At 37.4% G+C, this 24143-nt stretch overlaps 1 protein-coding gene across 1 annotated transcript in view; it reads left to right on the top strand.

Annotated features, from left to right (window-relative positions):
• LOC122814458 (E3 ubiquitin-protein ligase TRIM39-like) overlaps window positions 1-21960 on the top strand; it is a 64123-nt gene extending 42163 nt beyond the window's left edge. Inside the window, exons 5-6 of the mRNA XM_044087038.1 lie at window positions 12140-12266; window positions 21827-21960. Coding sequence (XP_043942973.1) covers window positions 12140-12266; window positions 21827-21960 — 261 coding nt within the window. The remainder of the gene's footprint in view (window positions 1-12139; window positions 12267-21826) is intronic.
• Window positions 21961-24143: the final 2183 nt, after the last annotated feature.

The following is a 24143-nucleotide window of genomic DNA, read 5'->3' as shown; positions in this document are numbered from 1 at the left end:
AAGTCATGGTTCACTATAAGCCCCCTTCAGTGAACCAAGATACCCATGCTGCTTATTTGACCCAACTTGACTCAATCAAATTACAACCAAACACTCGTCATGGGTGATTTTATCTATCCCTCCATTGATTGGGAAACTTATATGAGTACCAACATACTTGCACAAAGGTTCCTGGACTTTATCACTAATGCCCTTGGACAAATAGTATGCAGCCCCACAAAGGGCTCAAATATTATTGAGCTTGGCCTCACCAACATGTTTGACTGTTGCACCACCACAAGTATAGGACCCTCACTGGTAAATCTGATTGCAGATCAGTCACATTTGAAGTAGCTATAACAACTGAACCCCTCCTAGGTTGAATCAGGCTAAAAGATTTCACTGAAGCTAGTTATATTCTTCTAAGGGATGGCATAAATAGCTTCCAAGCTCCTGTTCCCACAGATGGTATTGACAACTATACTAAGGTATACACAATTTCCCTGTAGAAACACTTATAGAAATGTATTGACACAGCTGTACCTGATAAGATCAAAACAAGAACCTCGGGGAAAAAACAAGCCTCCCTGGTGGACATCTAGCATTAATAAGTTATAAAACAAGAGGAAGAAATTGCTGTCTAATAATAAAAAGGAAAGGTGCCAACACTAGAAGAACACCCTCTTCTGCTTGAGCAAATAAATAAGACAACTTGTAAAATCCTTTAAGGGCAACTTTGAAAAAAATTAGCAACTATAGCTAAGGATGACGATAAGGCATTCTTCAGTTATATCTGTAACCTAAAAGGTAGGACCCAGATGTGTGCTGAACTAGATGTGGGTGGCATCACACACACTTATCCTGCAAACATAGCTAACCTATTAGTTAACAGGTTTGGCAAAAATGTCACCCCCTATCCCTTCCAAACATTCCACAAAGCATTCCCTCTTCATCTCCCCCACCCAGCATCTCCAGACAGCAAGTCATTAATGCTCTTTCTAAGACCAAAAACACAGCCTCTATGGGACTGGATGGCATTCCAGGTTGCATTTTAAATGGTCTAAAACATGAGTTAGCAATAAAAAGTGCTACTTTCTTCAACCACAGCCTGAGTACTGGTTTTGCCCCTGCTGAGTGGAAAACAGGAACTGTCATTTTCCTTCATAAAGGGGGTACAGGAACAGACCCTGGGAACTACAGACCCATACGCTTAACCAGCCTTATCTGTAAGGCCATGGAATGAATCATCATGGACCTTATAAAAAAGGATATATGATCTGCAAACCGTTGATCCAACACAGTTTGGTTTTGTCAAAGGTAGGTCATGCCTGTTAAACCTGTTGGACTTCTTTGAAAACATCACCAGAACCACAGACAAAGGCATATCTGTGCATACAGCCTACCTTGATTTAGCCAAGGCCTTCGACACAATCCCACATTCAGCATCATTGATAAACTCTTCCAGTTCAGTATCAGCCCTTATGCCATCAGGTGGGTTGCTAACTTCTTCACTGACAGATCACACTCAGTCAAAGTTGTGAACTTTACCTCAACCAGCAAACCAGTCACCAGTGGGGTTCCACAAGGGTCAGTACTGGGTCCCCTATTGTTTGTTTTGGCCTGAATTTCTGAGAAGTATATTCCGGAGGAGTTGTGGCTGACTAAGTTTGCCGACAACTGCAAATTAGGTGAAATCATTGATTCCCCAAACAATGTCAATATACTTTAAGAGGGACTTACACAAACCAGTGATTTGTGCCAAAGCCATGGACTCAAACTCAGTGCTAAAAAATGCATTACCTTCCCCTTTGGTAAAAATGATAATAATACCCCAAGTAACAACTCAGTAGTGAGAGAATTGGGAAAGCAAGTTGACTGTAGCCTCAACTTTGACCAACATTTGTCAACTGTGGTAAGAAAGGCGTTCTGTGTCGCACACCTCATTAGCAAAGGCATTGCCTCAAACACGAAAGAGGTCATAATTCCCTGTAGTTGACCCTCATCATGCCAGTAACCGAATACAATGCTCCCTTTGGTATGCACCTTACCAGGAACCTGCAGCAAATTGAGAGAAGGCAGAGATTTCTACCCAAGAAAATTCTGGGTCTCCAGCACATGTCATACATTGACAGACTGAAGTCACTTTCGCTGTACTCAGTAGGGTCCAGACTACATAAAGGAGACTGTGTGCCTGTCCTACAGAGCAATCTCAGCAAACCTAAGGGAAATGTTGTACACTTGCTAGTCAAATGGTACAAGGGTCACCCGCTCCAGGGACCTTAACCTGGCCTGCAACATAAATAGGACCTGCTGGAGAGACAGATATGTCTCTCAGAGGTTGCCACTCCTCTGGAGTAGTCTACCAACTGACATCAAACAGAGCCCCTCTATGACCCTGTTTAAGCATAGCCTGAAAGACTGAATGGGAAACTGTAAATTCCTGCCAGGGATTTCACCTTTGACCCTCTTAGATATGGGCTGTCAATGCTAACCAAGATCTTGTGTTTAGGCAAGATCTTTCATATTGGGTTTATCTAGTGTTATATTGTGTATACATGGCTAGGCTTATAAAGGCCATTGGGACAGTAGCCTAGTAACCACCTATGAACCTATGTAACAGTTGCACAATCTACAGCATTGGTGTTACCTTCAAAGATATAATAATCACAGGACTCCTTTTTAAATACTTTTTATTAAATTATCACTCAAAACTTAGGCACATTAATGGAGAAGTAAACAAATCATATTAGCATGTTTCCATTTACATACATTATATATTGCATATGTTTCCTTCTTCATAACCACTATCATTCAGCCCAACATAATGTAAATTGCTCATTTCCTGTCATCCCTTAAACCTCACTCCTCCTCAACATTATTCTGTATGTATTGTTTCCACAAATTCCATTTTTAAGTAATGTGCTCCTCTTTTGTTTCTCTCATAATATTCAATACTTTAAACTACAGTTATTTTAGATTTTGATTTCCATTTTATATAAATTGTTTTTTTTTTGTTTATTTTGCAGCCAACAGAATTAAACTTAATAAGGCCTTACTATGTCTAGGCAATTTAGATCCTATTTCCCATCAGAAAAGAGTAATTTTCTTACTTGCAGCCATTTGCCCCCCCCCCCCCAATATTTCTGACAGGAGTACTCTGTAAAATATTTTTTTAAATCTGCCAGCTCATTGCACTCCTCAGAACATGTTCTCATTTAACTTTCTCTTCCCCATCCCACCGCTGACATTTGCTATCTCTCTGAGGAAAATTTATTTTGAAGTTAATTTGGATGTAAAAATACCTAGGCAGAAACTACCAAACAAAACTCCTAAACCATCTGGACTTTGTTGCATACTTGGGGGTCATACATATGTCATCCCATGGTTCCTTTGTAAATTACTTTTCCAGTCTCTCTTCCCAATCTTTCATAACCTCCTAATTATCCCTTCACTTTCAACTAAAAACTCTATCAGAGCAGGCCTTTCACTTATGACTCCCATATCCCTTTCTGTTTGTCTGTACCCTGAGATCATTCACTGGTAGGGAAGGCAGTCTCCAACCTTCAGTCCAATATTCTTCTTGGTCTCATCTGAGTCTATTGCCTTTCCCTGCCTAGTTATTTGGTTGATTCCTTTGCCACTTATTTCCAGTAAATTCCAGCCCCCCTCTTGTCTCTTTCTGTACCACTAGTTGCAGTCGTCCCTATTAGTAAAAATCTCCCTTCTCAATTCCCTCACTTCTTGAACTCCCTGCCACCCTGCTTCATCATCATTACTTTCCACTTTCAGTTATACCCTTCTAATTGTCTTATGTTTATGAGCCTTTAACAGTGTAGCTCTAAATATCCCCTGAAATCAGATAATCCTAAACCATCGCATTGTATTTGGAGGATCAGCTCATTCTACTGAACTCTTATACTCTTTCACTCCCAGACAAATTGCTTCAACTCTTTATTAATCATTGTCCTTAACCTCTTCTATGGTTGATAAAAATGTGCCCAATTTGTAAAGGGGCTAAAAACATTTTCACTGCCTGCATTTTACTATCCATATCTGTAAACAAGAGCTTCTAGTTTCTCAGTTTTTGTCTTGTGCTTTGTTTACTCGTTTCCCTCATATCCTTAGCTACCATAACTGAAGTCTTTCTAATCCATACTCCTAAATATTTAATTTTATGTCACCATAAATATGGGTACTGCTGAACCAGTTGATCTGTGAGTTACAAAATTGATGGTTATAGCCTTTGTTTTGTCTTCATTAATTTTATATTCCAAAAAGACGTGAAACTGTCCCGAAGTTTTCCAGAACACTGAGAATGTTCTTTTCTGGATTTGTGAAGTACAAAATAATATCTACAAATAAAACTAATGGTTCTTGATTACTGTATACCAACCATATCCCTGAATTTCTGAGTGTTATTTTCTTTGTGAACGGCTATAAATAAAAAGCAAATAATAAGGGGGGGAACAAGGATACCCCGCTTGGTTCCTCTGTCCAGACACAACTTATCAGAGAAGAACCCACCCACTCCCATCCCATATCATGAGTAATAGAATGCATTTAAGAAACTTGTCTCAACCTCTTAATGTGGCATCTTGTATGCATATATTTCACATGGGCATTGGAGTTTATGTATTATATGTGTGACTGCACTGCATTGTATGCATATCTTAGCTTCCATTTTGTAGATATTTTTCTTTTCTCATTACACTCTGACATGATCTGTTAATATTTTCCTGTTAGCATTCAATCTTACTTTATGCTCTTAAGTTTGCTGCATACTTAATTTGTTGATTGAAAGACCATAATGTATTTTCTGGACTTTTAGCTCTGGTTGTGGTTGAAGAGGGTTAATAGACTGATTCACTTACCCTGTGAATAAACAGTAAGTCTTGCCTCAAATCCTTCATGTATCCCCCTAAATAACCTTATTATTGTATCAGGGAATGCAAATGCTTCCATTGCCCTACTCACAAAATCCCATCTTACTGTTTTGAATGCTTTTTCTACATCAAGACTCACCAACAACATAATTTTCTTATATTCTGCTTCAGTCTGGGTCATCACTGTTCTATTAATGTGAAATGTTTACCTTTCCTTCTCAAAATAACACTGATCAATGTCTATCAATGTTGGTATCACCTTTGCCATTCTTTTTTCTAGTATTAGCCTAAATACATTATAATAATGATTTACAGTTGAAATGGGTCTGTATGAAGCTGGGACTTTACCTTTTTTTGTTGTTGTTGTTAGTACAGCCATCACAGCCTTCTTTTAAGATCCTGTTGCTTCCCCACCTTGTAAAATACTATTAAACAAAATCTTCCAGATCTTTATCACTATATTCCCTTCTAATTGCTACTGAAGTACCATCCTTTCCTGGAGAATTCCCAGCAGATTGTTTATACATTCCAGTTTTATGTTATCCCCTCCTGTCTTACTATTACTTGTTGAGTCTCCTCTTCCTTTAACCTTGGCATAATTTAGTTTTCCATAAATATTGCTATTTATGCTATTTTTGGTTTCCACATACTTTTTCTTTATACAGAGTTTTATAAAATTTCAGAAACATGTCTAAACCTCAGTTGGATCTCCTATTTATTTTTTCTTGCCACAGGCTCCTTAAGTTTAATGACAGCACTTTTAACTTTCTGTTGCATAAGTTGTGCTAAAAGATTTTGTGCTCCAGATTTGTTATCAGAAATTAGTTGCTTAACAACGATCTTTGTAACCTCATGTGTATTATTGAGGAAGTCCCTTATTTTTTGTCTTCCACTCTGCAGTTGTGCCTCTTCTGATTCTCGGAGATTCCCCGCATTCTGCATTACTTTAACCTTTGTCAACTGCTCTAAATAATTCCTAGTACTACTTAACTATATTTGTTTTTATTCCTACCCTATTTTAAACTCCATTTTCATTTTATTGCACTCACTAGCTATCTCTATTGACTGTTTTTGAATAATTTTCATTACCCATTACTTAAATTCCTTTCTTTTAAACAGGTAGGTGAGGAAAAAGTCGTGTCTCATTTTTTTCTCATTACCATGCATTTTTATCTTAATTTGTATCTGTGCATGATCTAAAATAGTTATTGGATGATTGTCAAAGCATTCAATTAAATGTACTTGTTCCTGTGAAATATAATTTCTGTCCAGTTTATCCAAGGCTGTTGTAACCTGAAGAATAATATATAAATTTTGTCAGAGTTCATTCAACCAAATTTGTATCTTCCGTACTAAATTGATTAATAAATTTGTTCAGAAACCTAACCTCTTTCATTGTATTTTCCTTCTAGGCCCCCAAGATATAGCCTCACTGTTGTAAATTTAATTCCAGTCACCACCTATTATTAATATTCCCTGCTGAAAGCTGATTATTTAAACCAAAATTTTATTAAGCTCTGTATAGCCATTTTAGGTGGAATATAAATACATGCCAGCATAATCCCCCTCCTTTGCCACCACAAATCTAACATAATTGTCTTTCTTTTCCTCTTCTAGAAGTATTGGAGCCCCTCTAGCTATCAGTATTACTATTCACTTTTAGCTTTTCTCGTGTTGTCTTGTTGAATATCCATCTTGAAATCCTTTCTTTGATAAATTCACATGCTCATTTCTTTATCAATATGTTTTCTGCAGCATTGCAGTTTGCACTCTTCATTTCTTAATGCAATTCAGTACTGGCTACTTTCTGCCCATACCTGTAAGGACATTTACATTCTAAGATAATATTGATAGAGCAGCCATTATGCTAAAAAGCTCTTGTTCCTTTCTGTGATACATGACAGTTTTTTTGAATGTGTATTTCCATATTATTTCTTACATGCACATGTTTCACAGTGTAATATTTTATACAGTCTCTTATCTCCATTTGAACCTACTTCACATTTTCAAGACATTTTGTTTTAATGAAAACCTACAGACAAAACATTAAATACATTCTTGGAACACCCTATCCTGTATAACTTAAACCAAATGCACAAAACTATATATATATATATATATATATATATTCACCAAGTGAAGTTTAACCATGTAGATAGGAACAACTGCCCCAAATCAATAGCCAAGCCCACAGGCATTACCTAATGTAAAATTATGGTTACTCATGCTAAAACGCATGTTACAGCCTGCTTTCCCACTTACACTGATTGCTGTCTGTTCTTTTCTCATCTCTATTTCCCTCCCAGTGTGGAAAAACAGTTTTTATGGCTTCAGAAACATTACATTTTAGCCTTAAGAAAAAGTGCACTGGCTACCTGTAAATAAAACTAAATTGTGCACTGTTCTGTTTAATGCATTAAAATATTAAAGCTGCTGGGCTGGCTACTCTTATTCACTTCTCATAATTTCAAACTGTATTTTTCACTGAACTGCTTATCACTGTACCTTTTGAGTTTTGCGTTTCTCTTAGCTGTTGTAAAGTGTTATAATGTACTGCAAGGACAGGAGAATAATAAAAAAGAAGGAAGCCCATGGAGGCAAGTCGGTGTTACAAACCTGGCAAGTCACTTGTCAAAAACAAACTGACAAAATGATAGAAAACAGATGGAAAATTGCTATGTTTTTGCTTTTCTTTAAAACAACAGAAATTGTAATGAAGACTTGGGTCAGCTTTAATGCTATACCAGTGCTAAGAGGGAGAGAGCTTTGTGAGTGCACCTAGGGTAGAAAGGGTAAAAGTGTAAATCATTATGCAGGTTCCAAGTGATAAATTTATGATACAAGATGTGGAAATTGTCCATATATAAAGTCCAAGATATAAAAATGCATGTTAGAGGGAAACACAAAAATATAAAAGTTTATTGTTAAGAACAGGGTTGGCCTGTATTTCAAATCGGGTCATTTATGATTTTTTTAACTACTATCAAAAGGTGTGCATGTGTGTGTGTGTGTGTGTGTGTGTGTGTGTGTGTGTGTGTGTGTGTGTGTGTGTGTGTGTATATATATATGTATATATATATATATATATATATATATATATATTTCTATATATATATATATATAGACAGTCTCAAGTTGGGCATTTTCTTGGAATAGAACTTAATATAGAAGACTATGAACTTTTTCCTGTTGAGAATAGTTAATTGTAACAGATCTGTGAACATAAAATACTTTTTGTTAAAAACTGCATGCATTTTAAAGTCAGCACTTTACATGCACATGGACTGAACCAATAAATAAATCTGAGAGTCTTTGTTTAGTAAGATGTATTGTAAATTGTGATCTGTATCTAATTCTTAAAAATAGTTTAACTTTTTAAGCTTGTGACCTTTAATTCTTCTTAAACACATTGTTACTAAGGTGGCAGGTATGCACATTTTCTTACTTTAGTAAAAGTTAAGCTTTAAAGTAGGAATTTTTTCATGTTTAGAATTGTTATTGCTACTTTAGAGAAGTATGTGATAAAGACCATTTAAACTCCCTGGCATAGAGACTGTGCTGTTAAATGGTGACATTTTATTCTTTTTCTTGACTGAATTGTTAATGTCGTCCAAACCTCTGACTCCACACTGCTGTCTACGAACAAAGTGTCAGGTTATTTTGTTGTGTCTGGTAGTATTACCTTTTAAAATTTACTGAAATTGTCTCTCAACCATTTACTCTTGGCTAAGGTCTGAACTGTGTTACTGTTTTAGCATAGTAACTGTACCTCCGATAGCAAATGACAAAGTTTCCATTTGAAAACTGTAGCTTTTTCTATTGCATGCTGTAAAAAACAGGGATGAAGAATATCCCTAACTCCCAAGTACCAACTGACATAGAATGGGCTGCAACCAAAGCACAAATCAGAGGATTGTTTATCAAAAAAGCAGCATACTATAAAAAAATACAACTGAAAGAGGAGTATATACTGAAAGGGAAAATAGAGCATCTTGAAAAAGAACTAATAAATAACCCTAAGAACCTAACAGAAGCAGAACTTTTAAAACTGCAAAGGGATCTATATATGTTAGAAACCAGGAACCTATCTTTCTATGAAGCCAGAATGTTAGCCACCTACGCAGAAGAAGTTCAAATACCATCTAGAGCTCTGGCCAGAATTATCTGCCAACACAAAAATGCCTCCAATATATCAGAAATAAACTACAGAGACAAAAACTACACAAAAAATGAAGACATTATTAAAACATTTGAACAAATATACTCTCAAATATACGGAGCACAAATACTACAAACCTCAAAGGAAGATAGAACACTTTTTCTTCAAAAACTGAAATTCCCTAAACTCAATTTAGACCAACAAAAAAAAAACTAACTGAGCCAATATCCATCAGTGAAATTATTACAACAATCAAACACTTAAAAGTGCATAAGGCTCCGGGTCCGGATGGACTCGCATCAGAATTTTACAAAGCATTTTCCCCCTTGATAGCCAAACTACTATACTATACACTGAATTACATAATAAACTATAAAATAAATGATATCCAGTTTAATGCCTCTAAAACTATATTTATATTAAAAGAACACACAGACCCAAAAAAACCCCGACAGCTACAGACCCATCTCCCTCTTAAATATAGATACTAAAATATTTACCTCTATACTTGCAAACAGAATGAAAAATCTGATAGAAAAACTCCTCTCCCCAGAACAATCCGGTTTTACACCACATAGACAGACTAGTGACAATACATTAACATTAGATGCACTAATATCCTACGCCAACCGATACAATATCAACATCTACACAATGGTAGTGGATGCCCACAAGGCATTTGATAGGGTTAATCTAGAATTCTTACTCCAAACACTACCCTACTTTAATATACCCAATAACTTCATTCAGATCATCCAAACTCTCTATGGCAACCCATACACATCTCTGTATATAAATAAAACTTGGTTAAATAGGATCCTAATAAAAAATGGAACAAGACAAGGATGCCCACTATCACCCTTCCTGTTTAACCTATACCTAGAACCACTCTTTCTATACATTAAACAAAATACATATCACAATCCTCTATCAATACACAACTTCAAAATATACCTCACTACATTTGCAGATGATCTGAACATATACTGCACTACACCAAATTCAGATATAAACAAAATAATAGCTGCAATTGAACATTTCTCGACTATGTCTAACTACAAACTAAACCTTAATAAAACTAATATTTTCCCCCTAAAAACACCCAAACTCATCTCACTAATACCATTGTTAAACAAAATAAAAATTAAAGAAGAAACTAAATACCTGGGAATCACCTTTTTCCAGAGTAACAAAGACTTCTACCAACACAATGTAAACCTTAAATGGCAAAATATAATACAAGACTGCAAAAGATGGAGCAACCTAAAACTACCATTCTTGGCCAAAGTATCAATAATCAAAATGAACATTTTACCTAGATTAATGTATATATTCATGACATCACAGACAACAATACATAATAAATTCTTCAAACAAATTCATACCTTCCTAGCAGAATTTATATGAGAACCCAAAAAAACCAGAATCTCCTATCCAAAATGAACACTCCCCAAAAGCAAAGGAGGACTAAATCTACCAGATTTTAAAATGTACTACTCGATCATTAACACTAACAGAATATTGAGAATAGCTGAACATAACCCTTCAATGGAAAATTGGTCTCCTCTGTGGGTGACAATATATTATAGATATATTAAAGCTCTAGGTTTCAATCCCAAAGCACTTCCATTCCTGAAGCAGAAAGAAATACAAACTTATAACATTATAGAGCCCTTAAAACATTCTATCAACCTAGCGCAAAAACTCTTTCAATTCTTGAACCTTAGACATGCCATGACAATACTGCAACCCCTTCATAAAAACCCAAATTTAAAAATAAACAATAAGATGCGGGACTTATTCCCTTTTCCCAAACTAAAAGATAAAACAATCCAAGATATCTATCCCTACATTAACTGTTCAATACAAGAAATGAGGACCAACTTAAACCTCCATAAATTACACATAATAATCCTAAGACAAATCAAAGAACTGTGTTCCAGTTATCTCCAAAATATTACTATGACCAATAGTGACATAGAAACTTGTAGCAGGCTTTGGAAAACTATTATCACAACAAAGAAAACTATTACCAATTCATATAAAATGATAAATGAAATCAAATACCAGAAGGACCTCCTCTTCTCTAACTACTGGAGAAAAATTAAACCATCCATAGATGATCAGCAAATAAGCCAGGCAATCAATCTAACACTGAAGATTCTACCCCTCAAAAAGTTAGGATACACTCAGCTCATGATCAATAATAATGCTTATTTTACACCTGCAATCCTACACAAATATAACACATCAAAATCACCTTTCTGCCCACACTGTAAGGACCCGATAGCTGACTTAATCCATGTATTTTGGAGCTGTAAATGTGTCTATAAACTCTGGAACTCTCTCAAGGTACAGTTACAAAAAACGGGTTATCAAACATCAACATTAACTTGGGAATTCACTCTGTTACAGATTCTCCCACCCAACATCTCAAGAAAACAAGCAAATACACTTTTAACAATTTTCCTACTAATGAAACTGTTTATAGCTTTTAAATGGCTAGATACGATAAATATCTCTTGGGAGGGTTTTAAACAAGTAGCTGTGCAACACCTTTTAGCTCATAAAATAGTAATAGATAAAAGAAACAAAAACATGAAATCCAGAGAAATTTGGGAACAAACGTTTAACATCATATTAGCATAATTCATCACACAGCAACTTAGAAATACACTATAATGGAACCAAAGAACACATACAAGTTCATATATTAAATAATAACTTGGATATTACGAATGTATATACTGTCTATATAACTGTGGAATTAACAATGAAAGTATCTATGTACATAGTGTAAATAGATATGTTGTATGACCTATATCCTGTGGTATTTGACATCAATGTATAACATATGTATATGTGTGTATGTGTATGTATGTATATATGTGTGTATGTATGTATGTGTGTATGTATGTGTATGTATGTATGTGTGTGTATATATATATATATATATATATATATATATATATATATATATATATATATATATATATATATATATACATGCACACGGTCATGTTGTAAGATGGTTTTTATTTGTGACATTTATTAATGTAAAAATAAAAATTATTGAAAAAAAAAAACAGGGATGAAGAACGCCATGCTTCTTTTACAGGCACCAGAAACATTTGAGGATGTTGCTGTCACTTTTTCAGAAGAAGAGTGGAAGATGTTAACTAAACAAGACAGGGAGCTACACAAGGAAGTGATGGTTCAGAACTATGAAAGCTTGGTATCAGTAGGTAAGTGTAGCCTTATCATAGGAAGTGAAGTATTTATTCTGAGTTTTAATTCCTGTATTAAAGTGCTATTCTAAGAATTATTTATTTATAAGCTGGATAATTGCTGTGTCCAGCACTGCAGTTTCTTGGATTATTACAGGTACATAATATTATTTTGAATTAACTCACCAACAGCACTGATCACACTGTAGTGTCAATCATACCTGCAGTGCTACTTGTGCGGTCAACAACAGCACTGATCACACTGTAGTGCCAATCATACCTGCAGTGCTACTTGTGTGGTCAACAGCACTGATCACACTGTAGTGTCGATCATACCTGCAGTGCTACCTGTGTGGTCAACAACAGCACTGATCACACTGTAGTGCCGATCATACCTGCAGTGCTACCTGTGTGGTCAACAACAGCACTGATCACACTGTAGTGTCGATCATACCTGCAGTGCTACTTGTGTGGTCAACAACAGCACTGATCACACTGTAGTGTCGATCATACCTGCAGTGCTACCTGTGTGGTCAACAACAGCACTGATCACACTGTAGTGCCGATCATACCTGCAGTGCTACCTGTGTGGTCAACAACAGCACTGATCACACTGTAGTGTCGACCATACCTGCAGTGCTACTTGTGTGACAACAACAGCACTGATAACACTGTAGTGTCAATCATACCTGCAGTGCTACTTGTGTGGACTAGCTTGTCGCATTTAAGGCAGCAGCACTTGTAAGGCACTCAAAAGGCAACCCCCCCCCCCCCACACACACACACACACACACACACACACACACACACACACACACACACACTCACACAATGCTTTTGTCTCATTGTAACTTAATCGTGGCACTGAATCTGCAGTATTCAGTGATACAAATATGGACATTAAGTGTGTGAACATTTCTTCATTTGGTCAAGAATTGTCAAAATCCATTTTTTGTGTTCAGTAGAAAAGACTTTCTCATATTTAATGTTATTTCAGACTCTGTTCTAGATAGTTTTAGTCCAGCTTACTGACAACCAAAAACGTCATACTTAACTGTCTGCCAGTAGGCATTGATGAATTTAAATCTTGCACCCTTTTTCCTTTCCAGATTCGTAGCTTTTATATGACACCAGCTTTGGCCATTTGTTTGTTTTGTGTTAAACACCATTTCCTTTCCCAGTGTGTACTCTCACTTGAATCAACGCCAGTTCTGTAAGATTCAGTCTGTTAAGACATTTGTTTAACTAAAATGTATTCATGAACATTCCAAGCACAGGTAAAAAGTGTCAAAATGGGAGGAATAGTGAATAAAAAGAATAAATAGAGTTAGAGGAAGAAAGTGGGAGGAGACGGAGGGGTGAAGAGGAAACTATATATTTGTTTTTGCAGCAGTCTGTTTTCTTAATTCTCACTTTAATCTTTGTTTCCCCTTTTCTTTGCTTAAGATTTTCATTATAGCTTCATGTAACACAGCAGTTTTGCACTAGAAAGTTATAATCTCCTCTGGATGCATTTAGGGTAGAAATACAGTAGCTTGTACAGTAACTGATGAAAAAAAAAATAAAATGCGAAAACAACACACTTTGGGCATCAAAAACTGTATAATTTGGTAATGTATAGATTGTAAAGAAGTTGTACCCAACTTACAGTTTTTTTGTTTTACTCTAATTTGATTCAGAACATGATTAATACACTAAGTTTTATACTTTAATTTAATATCACTGGATAACTTTTGGAACAGCCCAGGATTTTGTGTGTTCTGGAGTCCAATGTTTCATATTATGTCATTTTCTCCCATCAACTTTTTGCAGAATGTACCTTACAGTTGTAACACCATGTGATTGACAGTTAAATAGCAAATATTAGTCACATTTGGACATTAAAACAGCACTACCTTTTTAAAGTAATAAAACTATATATATAATTTTTTTTAGTCCGGTCTTGTTGTCAAGCCATTTGTTCTGCTTTAGATAGAATAGTCTTTGCCAAAATGCATAGTATTAAATGGGATTCAACTACAGATTTGAGAGGCTCATTGAACCCAACTTTTTTATTCCTCCCAGAAATAATACAGTCTGATAGAACTTGGAAGCATATGTTTGATTCTTTATAATGAGTGGAAATTCAAAATATAACTGCCTGGGTGTCCTGCAGAGTTCTACAGCAGCAGAAGGAGAAAAGAGACACTGAGTGGATTAAGTATCTCTGTTTGCTTTTTATTGCTTATTTTCGCTAACTGCACTATTCCTAGCATTTTTTATTAACTTTGCTACTTATTTGAACTGTTTATTTAAATTCTGTTATTGTTTGCAGTTTAACTGATTGTTTTTAAGTGTTTTTCAACTGTTTAATTGCTGAGGGCTACACACACAAGTGTGCTAGCCATTTTTCTGCCTCAAAAGTGTTTGTATTACTATATCTGTTCTAATTTTCTAAAAAAAATCATCTCTCTCTATTCGTTTCCTGCCTTTATTTAACCAGAAGAGTCTGGTTTTCAGATCTCACTGAATTCTGGGCTGTTTGGTATTTTCTGTGTTGCCCAGACCTTACTAAGATAGAAGGAAGCTTCTCTGTTCATCAGTGAGAGTAGTGAGCTTTGAGCAGCCTATCTGTCATTGGAGGAGTGGTTTCAGCTCAGAATCTGTAGTTTTATTGGCCATGTTAGGCTATTTCTATCCCTTTCATCTTTCTGTTTAAAAAGCCATGTTTCTGTGTTTTTTTTGCGCTTGTATTACCTCAGCAAGAGCCTGCCTGGGTGTCCTGCAGAGTTCTACAGCAGCAGAAGGAGAAAAGAGAGTCTTTGAGTGGATTAAGTACCTCTGTTTTGCTTTTTATTGCTTATTCTCGCTAACTGCACTATTCCTAACATTTTTTATTAACTTTGCTACTTATTTGAACTGTTTTTTTTAAATGCTGTTACTGTTTGCTCTTTAACTGATCGTTTTTAAGTGTTTTTCAACTGTTTAATTGCTGAGGGCTACACACACAAGTGCGCTAGCCATTTTTATGACTTGAAAGTGTTTGTATTATTGTATCTGTTTCAATTTTTGAAAAAAAATCCTATCTCTCTACATGTTTCCTGCCATTCTATAACCATTTGAGTCCGGTTGTCAGATCTTGCTGAATTCTGGGCTGTTTTGTTGTTTCTGTGTTGCCCAGACCTTACTAAGATAAGTAAGTAAGGAAGCTTCTCTGTTCATCAGTGAAACTGGTGAGCTTTGAGCAGCCTATCTGTCGTTGGAGGAGTGGTTTCAGCTCACAATCTGTAATTTTATAGGCCATTTTTGGGTTATTTCTATCCCTTTCATATTTCTGTTTAAAAACCTGTGCTTGCATGGTTTTGCGCATTGCACATCGCCGTTTAACTACGGTTAAACTATTCCCGGTGCCAGAAAGTCTGCTCTTCAAATTTCCCTTAGAACTGACCAGTGTTCTAGTTTCAGCACTCAAAATTGTTTCCTTGTGTTCAGCACTTGCTCAAAACTCCTTGTAAGCACTAAATAAACTACAAATTACTACAGCACTCGACTTTCCTTACTTGTCAAGAGGAAAACAGTTCTTAGTACTTAAATTAATAAGCACCTATCCAGGCATGTCCATGGGTCAGCTCCCTGTGTTTTTTACTGTCCACCTGATGATTCTGGGTATCTTGGGGCAATGTGGCAATTGCCTCATGTACACTGACAACCCTCTCCTCCTACCACCCAACACTACAACCTGTGAGAGATGCACCTATACAGCCAAACTGGAAGCCAAGCTCTCTCCAGCCAAGACTGGACTAGACAGTCAAGAGGAGAAGGTTAACATCTGCACCACACTACACTCAACACATAGTCCTTCAAAATCCACACTACCAAAACCCACACATTGAAACACAAAGCACACACCCACATCCGCAGAGGCTCTCAATAAATGTCTGCCCAAGCAACAGAGACCTCCTTAGCTGAAACACAGACAGCCCCCCCACAACACTATCCAAATGACACATAGCCCACAAAATCAGTGTGCACTCAACCTTGGCCCATAAGGTAAAACAGCATACCCAGCACACTAGTAATAGGTGACTCTATAGTCAGGCACACTGATGTCCCATTCACCAGGCTAAACAAGGAGAAAGTTACTGTCAGCTGCCTGTCGGGTGCCAGGATCCACCACATAATGCATGCACTCAGGTCACTCCACAACAAATACAAAATCGTCTCTGTCATTGTCCTTGTTGGTGTGAATGACCTGAGACGTACCTCCCTGGACTACATGAAAAAAGACATGGAGAAGCTTTCAGATCTTGTAGCCCAGATAGGTATGACCCTAGCCCTGAGTAGCATCCTGCCATAACCAAGAACAATACCACAGTACAAGGACAAAATGATTGACTTCAGCAATTGGCTAAGCTTCTGGTGGCATTCTAAGGGGATCCAGTATCTGTCTGCCTTGGACCACATGGTCGACAGACCATGATGCTTTGCCAGAGATGGCCTGCACCTGTCACCGCTGGGATTCTGAATACTGGCAAAGGCTCTTGCCACCCCATATAGTTCCTTTTCTAGGCAAGGTTCAAATGCTAAATTCACTACACTAACAGGTACAAGCAAGCAAACTCTGAGGGTAATGCTACTCAATGCTAGAAGTCTAAACCACAAAATGCACTCACTCAAGGCACTCCTTAAAATGGAGAACATCGACATCTGTGCAGTGACAGAGACCTGTTTCAAGGCTCCAGAGAGCACCCCTGCATTACCAGGTGATAATTCATACCACACTATTCGGCCACCTAACCTGGACCAAAACAGATGGAGGTATGTCCATATTCATTTAGAATATCCACACCTCCAGGCTAGTTGTTCAACATAATGCATCTGAAATTATCCAAGTGCAACTAACACTGGACAAGACTGCAATCCAGGTTGTAACCTGTTACAGATCCCCCATCATACCCCAGGATTCCCACTCTTCATTTCTTAAGATACTGGAAAATATTAAGATACAACCCAATACCTTAATTATGGGAGATTTCAACTACCCCACCATCAACTTGGAAAACTACTTATGTACCAAATTATTTGCTCAGTGTTTTCTGGAATTCATAAATTCCAGTGCCTTGGATCAGCTTGTTCACACCCCCACCAGGTGCAGCAATATCCTAGACCTGGTCATTACCAATAGGGGTAACCAGTGTTCCACGCCAGAGGCCAACTCCTCACTGGATAGATCTGATCACAAGCTAATCACCCTAGACATCCATATCCCCCACCTCCCATTAAGGAAACCACTATAAAAACTACTCCAAAGCCAACTTCATGCTTCTTAAGACAGAAGTGGCAAACTTCACGACGCCCATGCAGACGGAAAATAGAGGTACGACTGCCGAATCTTACACAAATGCACTTTATAAGCACATGCACGAGTGCACGGATTGTGCCATCCCCAACAGAACCAAGACGCTATCCTCCAAAAAAGGAAGCCAGTCTGGTGGTCCCCTGCCATAAACAAACTCTACAACAGAAGGAAGAAGCTGTTGCAAAAAAGAGTAAAATCCCAAGATTGGTGGAACTCCCTGGTCAGCCTCAGCAAGAAGCTGAGATCCCTCATAAAATCCTCCAAAGTCAGTTATGAAAAGTAAAATCGCCACTGATTCCAAAGACGACCACAAAGCATTTTGCAGCTATGTCAAGAATCTCAATGGCAACACTCCGATCTGCTCTGAGCTACAGCAGAATGGCACTAAATATACAGAACCAACTGATATTGCCAACATCCCGGCAGATAGTCAGTGCCAACTTTACCCCCCTCTCACCCTCCAAAGGGCCAATCTTAATACCGGAAGAATGCAAAGCTCCTGTAATCATGGACAAACAAGTAAAGACCGCACTCTCCAAAGCCAAGAACACAGCATCCATGGGACCAGGCAACATCACAGGCTGCATACTGCACAAACTACAGAACAAACTGGCACCCCACCCAAAGAACCCTGTTCAAGCATAGCCTCACCTCAGGCTATGTCCTTACTGAATGGTGTATATCGGCAGTTATCCCACTCCACAAAGGGGGTGCCACCACAGACCCCAGAAACTACCACCCCATTAGCCTGATGAGCCTGGTCTGCAAGGCCATGGAATGTATCATCTTGGAGCTTATAAACAAAGACTTAGGTAACCTCCAAACCCTAGACTCCACTCAGTTTGGGTTTGTAAAAGGTAGATCATGTCTACTAAACCTGATTGACTTCCTTGAAGCAGTCAACAGAGCCATAGATGAGGGCAAGGTAGTGCACACAGCCTATCTTGACCTTGCCAAGGCTTTCAGTACCATCCCCCACTCTAGAATTATAGATAAACTCACTAAACTGGGCATAAATTCCTATGTCACAAGATGGATGGCCAACTGGCTCACTGACGGAACCCACACAGTAAAAGTAGCCGACTCCAAGTCCGACTTCAGACAAGTGATGAGTGGAGTACTATATGGTTCGGTCCTTGGTCCTCTCCTGTTTGGCATCTACTTCTCTGAAGTGCAGGCCAATACAGAAGGTCTTTGGCTAAAAAAGTTTGCAGATGACTGCAAACTGGAAGCCATAATAGAATCACCTAATGATGTAGACATTCTACAAAAGGGCCTTACAGAGACAGATGCTTGGTGACACAGTCATGGCCTCAAGCTCAATGCCAAGAAGTGCATTGTCATCCCCTTTGGGAAAAACTCGGTACCCATGAACTACCACATAGGTTGTCGCTCACTAAACACTGAAAGTGTGATAAGAGACCTTGGGACACAGGTGGACAGTAGTCGCTCCTTTGATAACCACATTGCCACAGTAGTCAGGAAATCCTTCTACATGGCACACCTCATCATAAAAGGGTTCTCCTGTAGAAAAAAGGAGGTCATTGTTCCTCTCTACTCATCCCTTGTCAGACCCATTATATAGTACAATGCCCCGTTTGGCATGTATCTCACAAGACACCTACAACAATTGGAAAAGCCACAGAAATACCTCACTAAGAGGATTACCGGCCTCAAACAGATGCCATACGCAGACCGTCTTAAAAAACTCCAGCTCTACTCCATCGCATATCGCCTACTCAGAGGCGATCTCTGCCTAACATACAAAGCTATGTCAAACCCAGAGTTGTTGGACATGCTACACTTAAAGAAATCCCAGTCTCTCCAAACCACATGCTCCAGGGACCTAAACCTTGTCACCACAATAAACAGAACATGCTGAAGGAATAGAGTCCTGCCCCAGATACTTCCCATACTCTGGAACAAACTACCTATTCATGTCAAGCAAAGCTCCTCATTGGCCCTCTTTAAGAAAAATCTTGACGACTGGATGGGAAATAGAAAATTCACCCCGGGGATCACTTCTGCGGTGCTGCTCGACAGGGGCACAGGAAAATAATTTTCTTGGGTGGTGAAAGCCAGGGAACCTCTTTGGCTAGGCTTACATAGGCCCCAGGGCCGATAGCCTAGTACCTACCTATGAACCATTATACTGTGTTTCACACTTTTAGTTTCCAGTCCTGCTATCTGTATATTATGAAAAGTAGCTGCATTATTTCAGTAAAGGATTTAGTCATCTTTTTTAGTGATTGTTTTTAGTTGAAAAATGACATATTATGATGTCTGCAAAATTTATGTCTTAAAACTGGTGACTAGATGAATTGGCAGGGGCATAGGAAAGAAGGCACTTTTATTTTGAAGTACCCTGCTCTATTTTCTCTTTTTTGGAACATACACTCTTGAGTTAAAGACATTATCTCTAAGAAGAAACAATCCTGTATGGGGTGTCAGGTCTATAGCACTTTGTTGAATCACTGTTTAGTGATCACCTCTTTATTGAACACCTATTGAACAAAAAACCTAATCATTGAACTAAATTTTCAGCCTAGACATTCCTAGGGTGACGTGATGGTAGTCTGCCCTAGCGACCATTAAAAAAAAAAAAAAAAAAAATCTGAAGACCTACACAGGTGCGGGGGGGGGGGCTACACCCCCCACCCCCTAACTAAATATAGCTACTCTAAGATCACACTACAGTGGAGAAAAGGGCAAAGTCCAGATGGTGGCCAACCATCATTTTAACCTACAAAAGTGTTAGCTGAAAATTTAGTTCAATGATTAGGTTGTTCGCTCAATAAGTGAACAATGAAGAGGCATTCGCTAAATAGTGATTTAACAAAGTGATACAGACTGGAGGTGGGGGTCAGTTGTACTGCATGCTTACCAGCATTTATTGGCAACCTCAATGCAAGGCTGTTTTTTTTTTTTTGGCCTGATCACATACAGGTGTAAAAAGTGACTTTGAAAAGGTGAATTATTGTGAGTTATTTTTTTCTGTGTAATTTTTGTTGTATTTTGGTATCATTATGGGAAAATGCAACATAATAATAAAATGTACATAGATGATCAATGCAGGGTATGAAAGCATGCATGAAGTAATGTGTATATTAAGATGCAGATATGTACACGTAGGAAAAGTGTTATCTTTGTAGGTGAAGAAAGAAGAATGTAGTCAGTTTGAAAGCAAGTCAAGCAGGAGTTCATTCACAGTTTATTTCTAAGCTTTGTTCTTAGTATGTAGAGAAATAGTGGGTCATTGATGTAAATAATAGCTCTTAAACACAAAAGAGGGATCTTGCAGTTGGGCAGGGCATGAATATTACAAAAACTGTGAGGATTAAGACAGTTGGGAGTTAGACTAATCTGTGATTTAACTGGATATATGTGCACCTAATTTAGTATGCCTTCTGTGGCTGCTCATACCTATACTTTCTTATGATTCTGAGAATATTTAAAATATAAACCATTCTCACTAAACTGCTACTTATAAGGGAATTCTGTAACCCCATTCACAGACGTATAATCTGTGAACATAACTCTAACCTGTGGGCTGCAACTTACTACAGTTCCCCCTTTAATGCAGAGCTCTGTGAGATACAGATCACAGCATTCTTAGATTTAGTAAATGCAGCAATGTGCTAGGCTTCAGAATATTTCCACATCTAACAGAAGGCGTATGCATTTCCAAACATCAACAGTGTAAGAAATGTTGATTAAAAGATTCTGAATCGTCTCCTGTTTTTCCATGTAATTGTAACTAGTGATAAAATGTGTAAATGTTGGTCAAAAGTTCCTTATCAGAAATACACACTAGTAACTTCATTAGAAAGCAAATATTATTGTGAATTGATTTTGAATGAGCTTCCTACAAAACATTGTGTAGCAACAAATGTGGTTTGATCTTGTAACTATAAAGCTACATAATAACTAGCTACACAATAACAAAAAGAACATCTGTACAAAAGTATTTATAATTAAGCTTGCTATGATCACAAAAGGTTACAATTTCAAGCTGTACTTCTGAGTATTTTGTTTTATTTTAAAATTGATTGCACTGTGATTCTTTCAGTAAAACAAACTTGTATGCATAAGTACAAGGAGCCGTACTTATAGAATGAGGGAATGTATTCTAAACCTATCAAAAGAAGTCTATAGTCTATACACTCTGTTTATTCACTTTGTATGAAATCTTGAGAAGAATAAAATTTAATGTTATGGTTTTCAATTTTTTTATATGCAGGGTACAAAATCCTCCCAGAAAAATTATTACTGCTACTTAAACAAGATTCTGATGAACAGCCAAAGTGTGATGTGGAGGGAAAACATATCACAAAACAGCAGGGTAATCAAGAAGGTGGCTTCAACAGTAAGTGAAAAGCTCATTAATGCATTTTTAAGGACTTGTTTTCACTGATATTGATACTTTTTGAGGAAAATTTACAAAGTAGAAGACTGAAGGTAAGACAGTGTAATAAGGTAATGATAGCCTTGGCTAAATCCATACATGCAACATTTATTTGAATGTAAACAAGGCTATTGCAATAGCAGTTACATTGTTTATTTATTTTTTATTTTTTATTTATTTAACATTTGTTGACCGGGAATGTCCGACTAGGTTCCACAGAGCCTGTTTTCAGCGGAGGCCCGGGGAGAAACGCTCCAGATGCATGTCTTTGGAATGTGGGAGGAAACCGGAGTACCCGGAGGAAACCCACGCGAACACAGGGAGAACATGCAAACTCCACACAGAAGGCATCCCAGCCGAGAATCGAACCGGTGAACCTCTTGCTGTGAGGCGACAACGTTAATCGCTGCACCACTGTGCTGCCCACATAGTACTGGGAGTTGGAAGGTGCTATGAAAGACATGACATTATGAACAAAGACTATTGAACGTTTTCTCTGTTTCATTGTATTCATTTTTGAGTAGTGTCTTATAACATTTTAGAGGTGAGACTCAGAAGGCAGTTGTAAAACATCTGATTTTTGTGAACTTTGGCACAGCAGACTATATAAGTGCTCATCAGAATGTATAGTTTTTAAACTTCACACTTCATTTTACTAGGCGGCTAATATAATGTTATGCCTGGCCCAGTGGCATTAAGGATAAGGGTAAAGGCTTGATGGGAAGAATGTGTGTATTGACTACACTGAGGTTATATTCAGTAATTGTAGAAAATGTGTGAATCCATGAAGAGGATTTGATTCAACTGTAATCCAGGTGATGTAAAATATTAACTAGATAAATCAGTCAGTTTGTGTACATAGTCACTGATTACTATCTGTAAGCATTTTGGATTGATCTGAATAATAATTATTCAGTTCTTCACAGAACTTAATGAGAAGCAGTGAAAGAAAGTGTTCCTGACTTATACTGCTGTGTAAGGCAGTTTACTTAAGTATGTACCTTTTCCCCATGGTGGAGGGTGCCAAAATTGACAGTAGGTGAAGTTTTCTGACAAAATCTGTACAACATCCACCAAGTATACAACATTTCTGATCCTGATGTCGGAAGTATGGAGCTTTTGATAAGTGTTCCAGTAGTCTGTTTTTTATAACCCCCACAAACCAAATCTTGCAGTACTTGGTCGCTTGCTTACACATGTGAAAGCTTAACCCAAAATTGTTTAACTCACTCACTCCAGAGCAGCTCGGGAAAAGCTGCCTGCTTACTTCCACCATAGGAATAACAGTGCAGCCTGAGCTCATTTTCAGAAACTCCATTTCTAACACCATACAGAAAACAAATGTTCATAACTCTTTAACTGTAAGAGCTAGACTAAAAATGTAAATACAAAAGTTGTTCAGCAGACACTGTCCTTTCCAATAGTGTAAGTGCATATCAAAGTCATTATTAAATATTTGGCAAGGAATGCTGATATTGTGCATATTTTTTACCTTTTTGGAAAAGCAAAGCACAATATCTTGGTCAATGTACCATGTAGACCCATACAATTTGTATGTAATTTGTTTGTATGAATGTCAGCTTTAAAGTGATACCTTAACCATTACTGCTTGATGTTCCTTTATGGACATATTAACAGAAATATGATTAATATAATATTTCTCATAATTGATAAATAAACAAAGTATAATATATCATCACCTGTAACAGACAGAGGGTGCATAGTGTAGAAGTTGTGTGTCTCAATGTCAGCTTCAAAATGATGTATCATTTGTGTCATCACCATGCTCCCTTACAAAGATATTGGCATAATAATGAGAAGTATTGGAAATGTATAATTTTCATAATCCTACAAGACTAAACAAACTGTGATATCTGTACATATGTACACTGCACAGACACAGTTCTTTTACCATGCTGTAAGGAGTAACACTGTCTTCAAAATGAGGTATTACTTGGCACATTGACATGCTCCCTTGCAAAGATATTTATCAAACTATTAACAAAAAATCATAATTTGCATAACCTAAGTCTGAAACAAACTTTGATATCTGTACATGTTTACAACATACAGGAACAGTTCTTTTACCATGTTGGACCTATGAATACTGTCTTCAAACTGAGGTATTACATAGCACATTCATATGCTCCTT

Source organism: Protopterus annectens, chromosome 10.part0, assembly GCF_019279795.1.
Source record: "Protopterus annectens isolate FY-2018-M chromosome 10.part0, PAN1.0, whole genome shotgun sequence".
Taxonomy (NCBI): Eukaryota; Metazoa; Chordata; order Ceratodontiformes; family Protopteridae; genus Protopterus; species Protopterus annectens.
The sequence above is the reverse complement of the archived record's forward strand: the minus strand, read 5'-3'. Positions and strand labels throughout refer to the sequence as shown.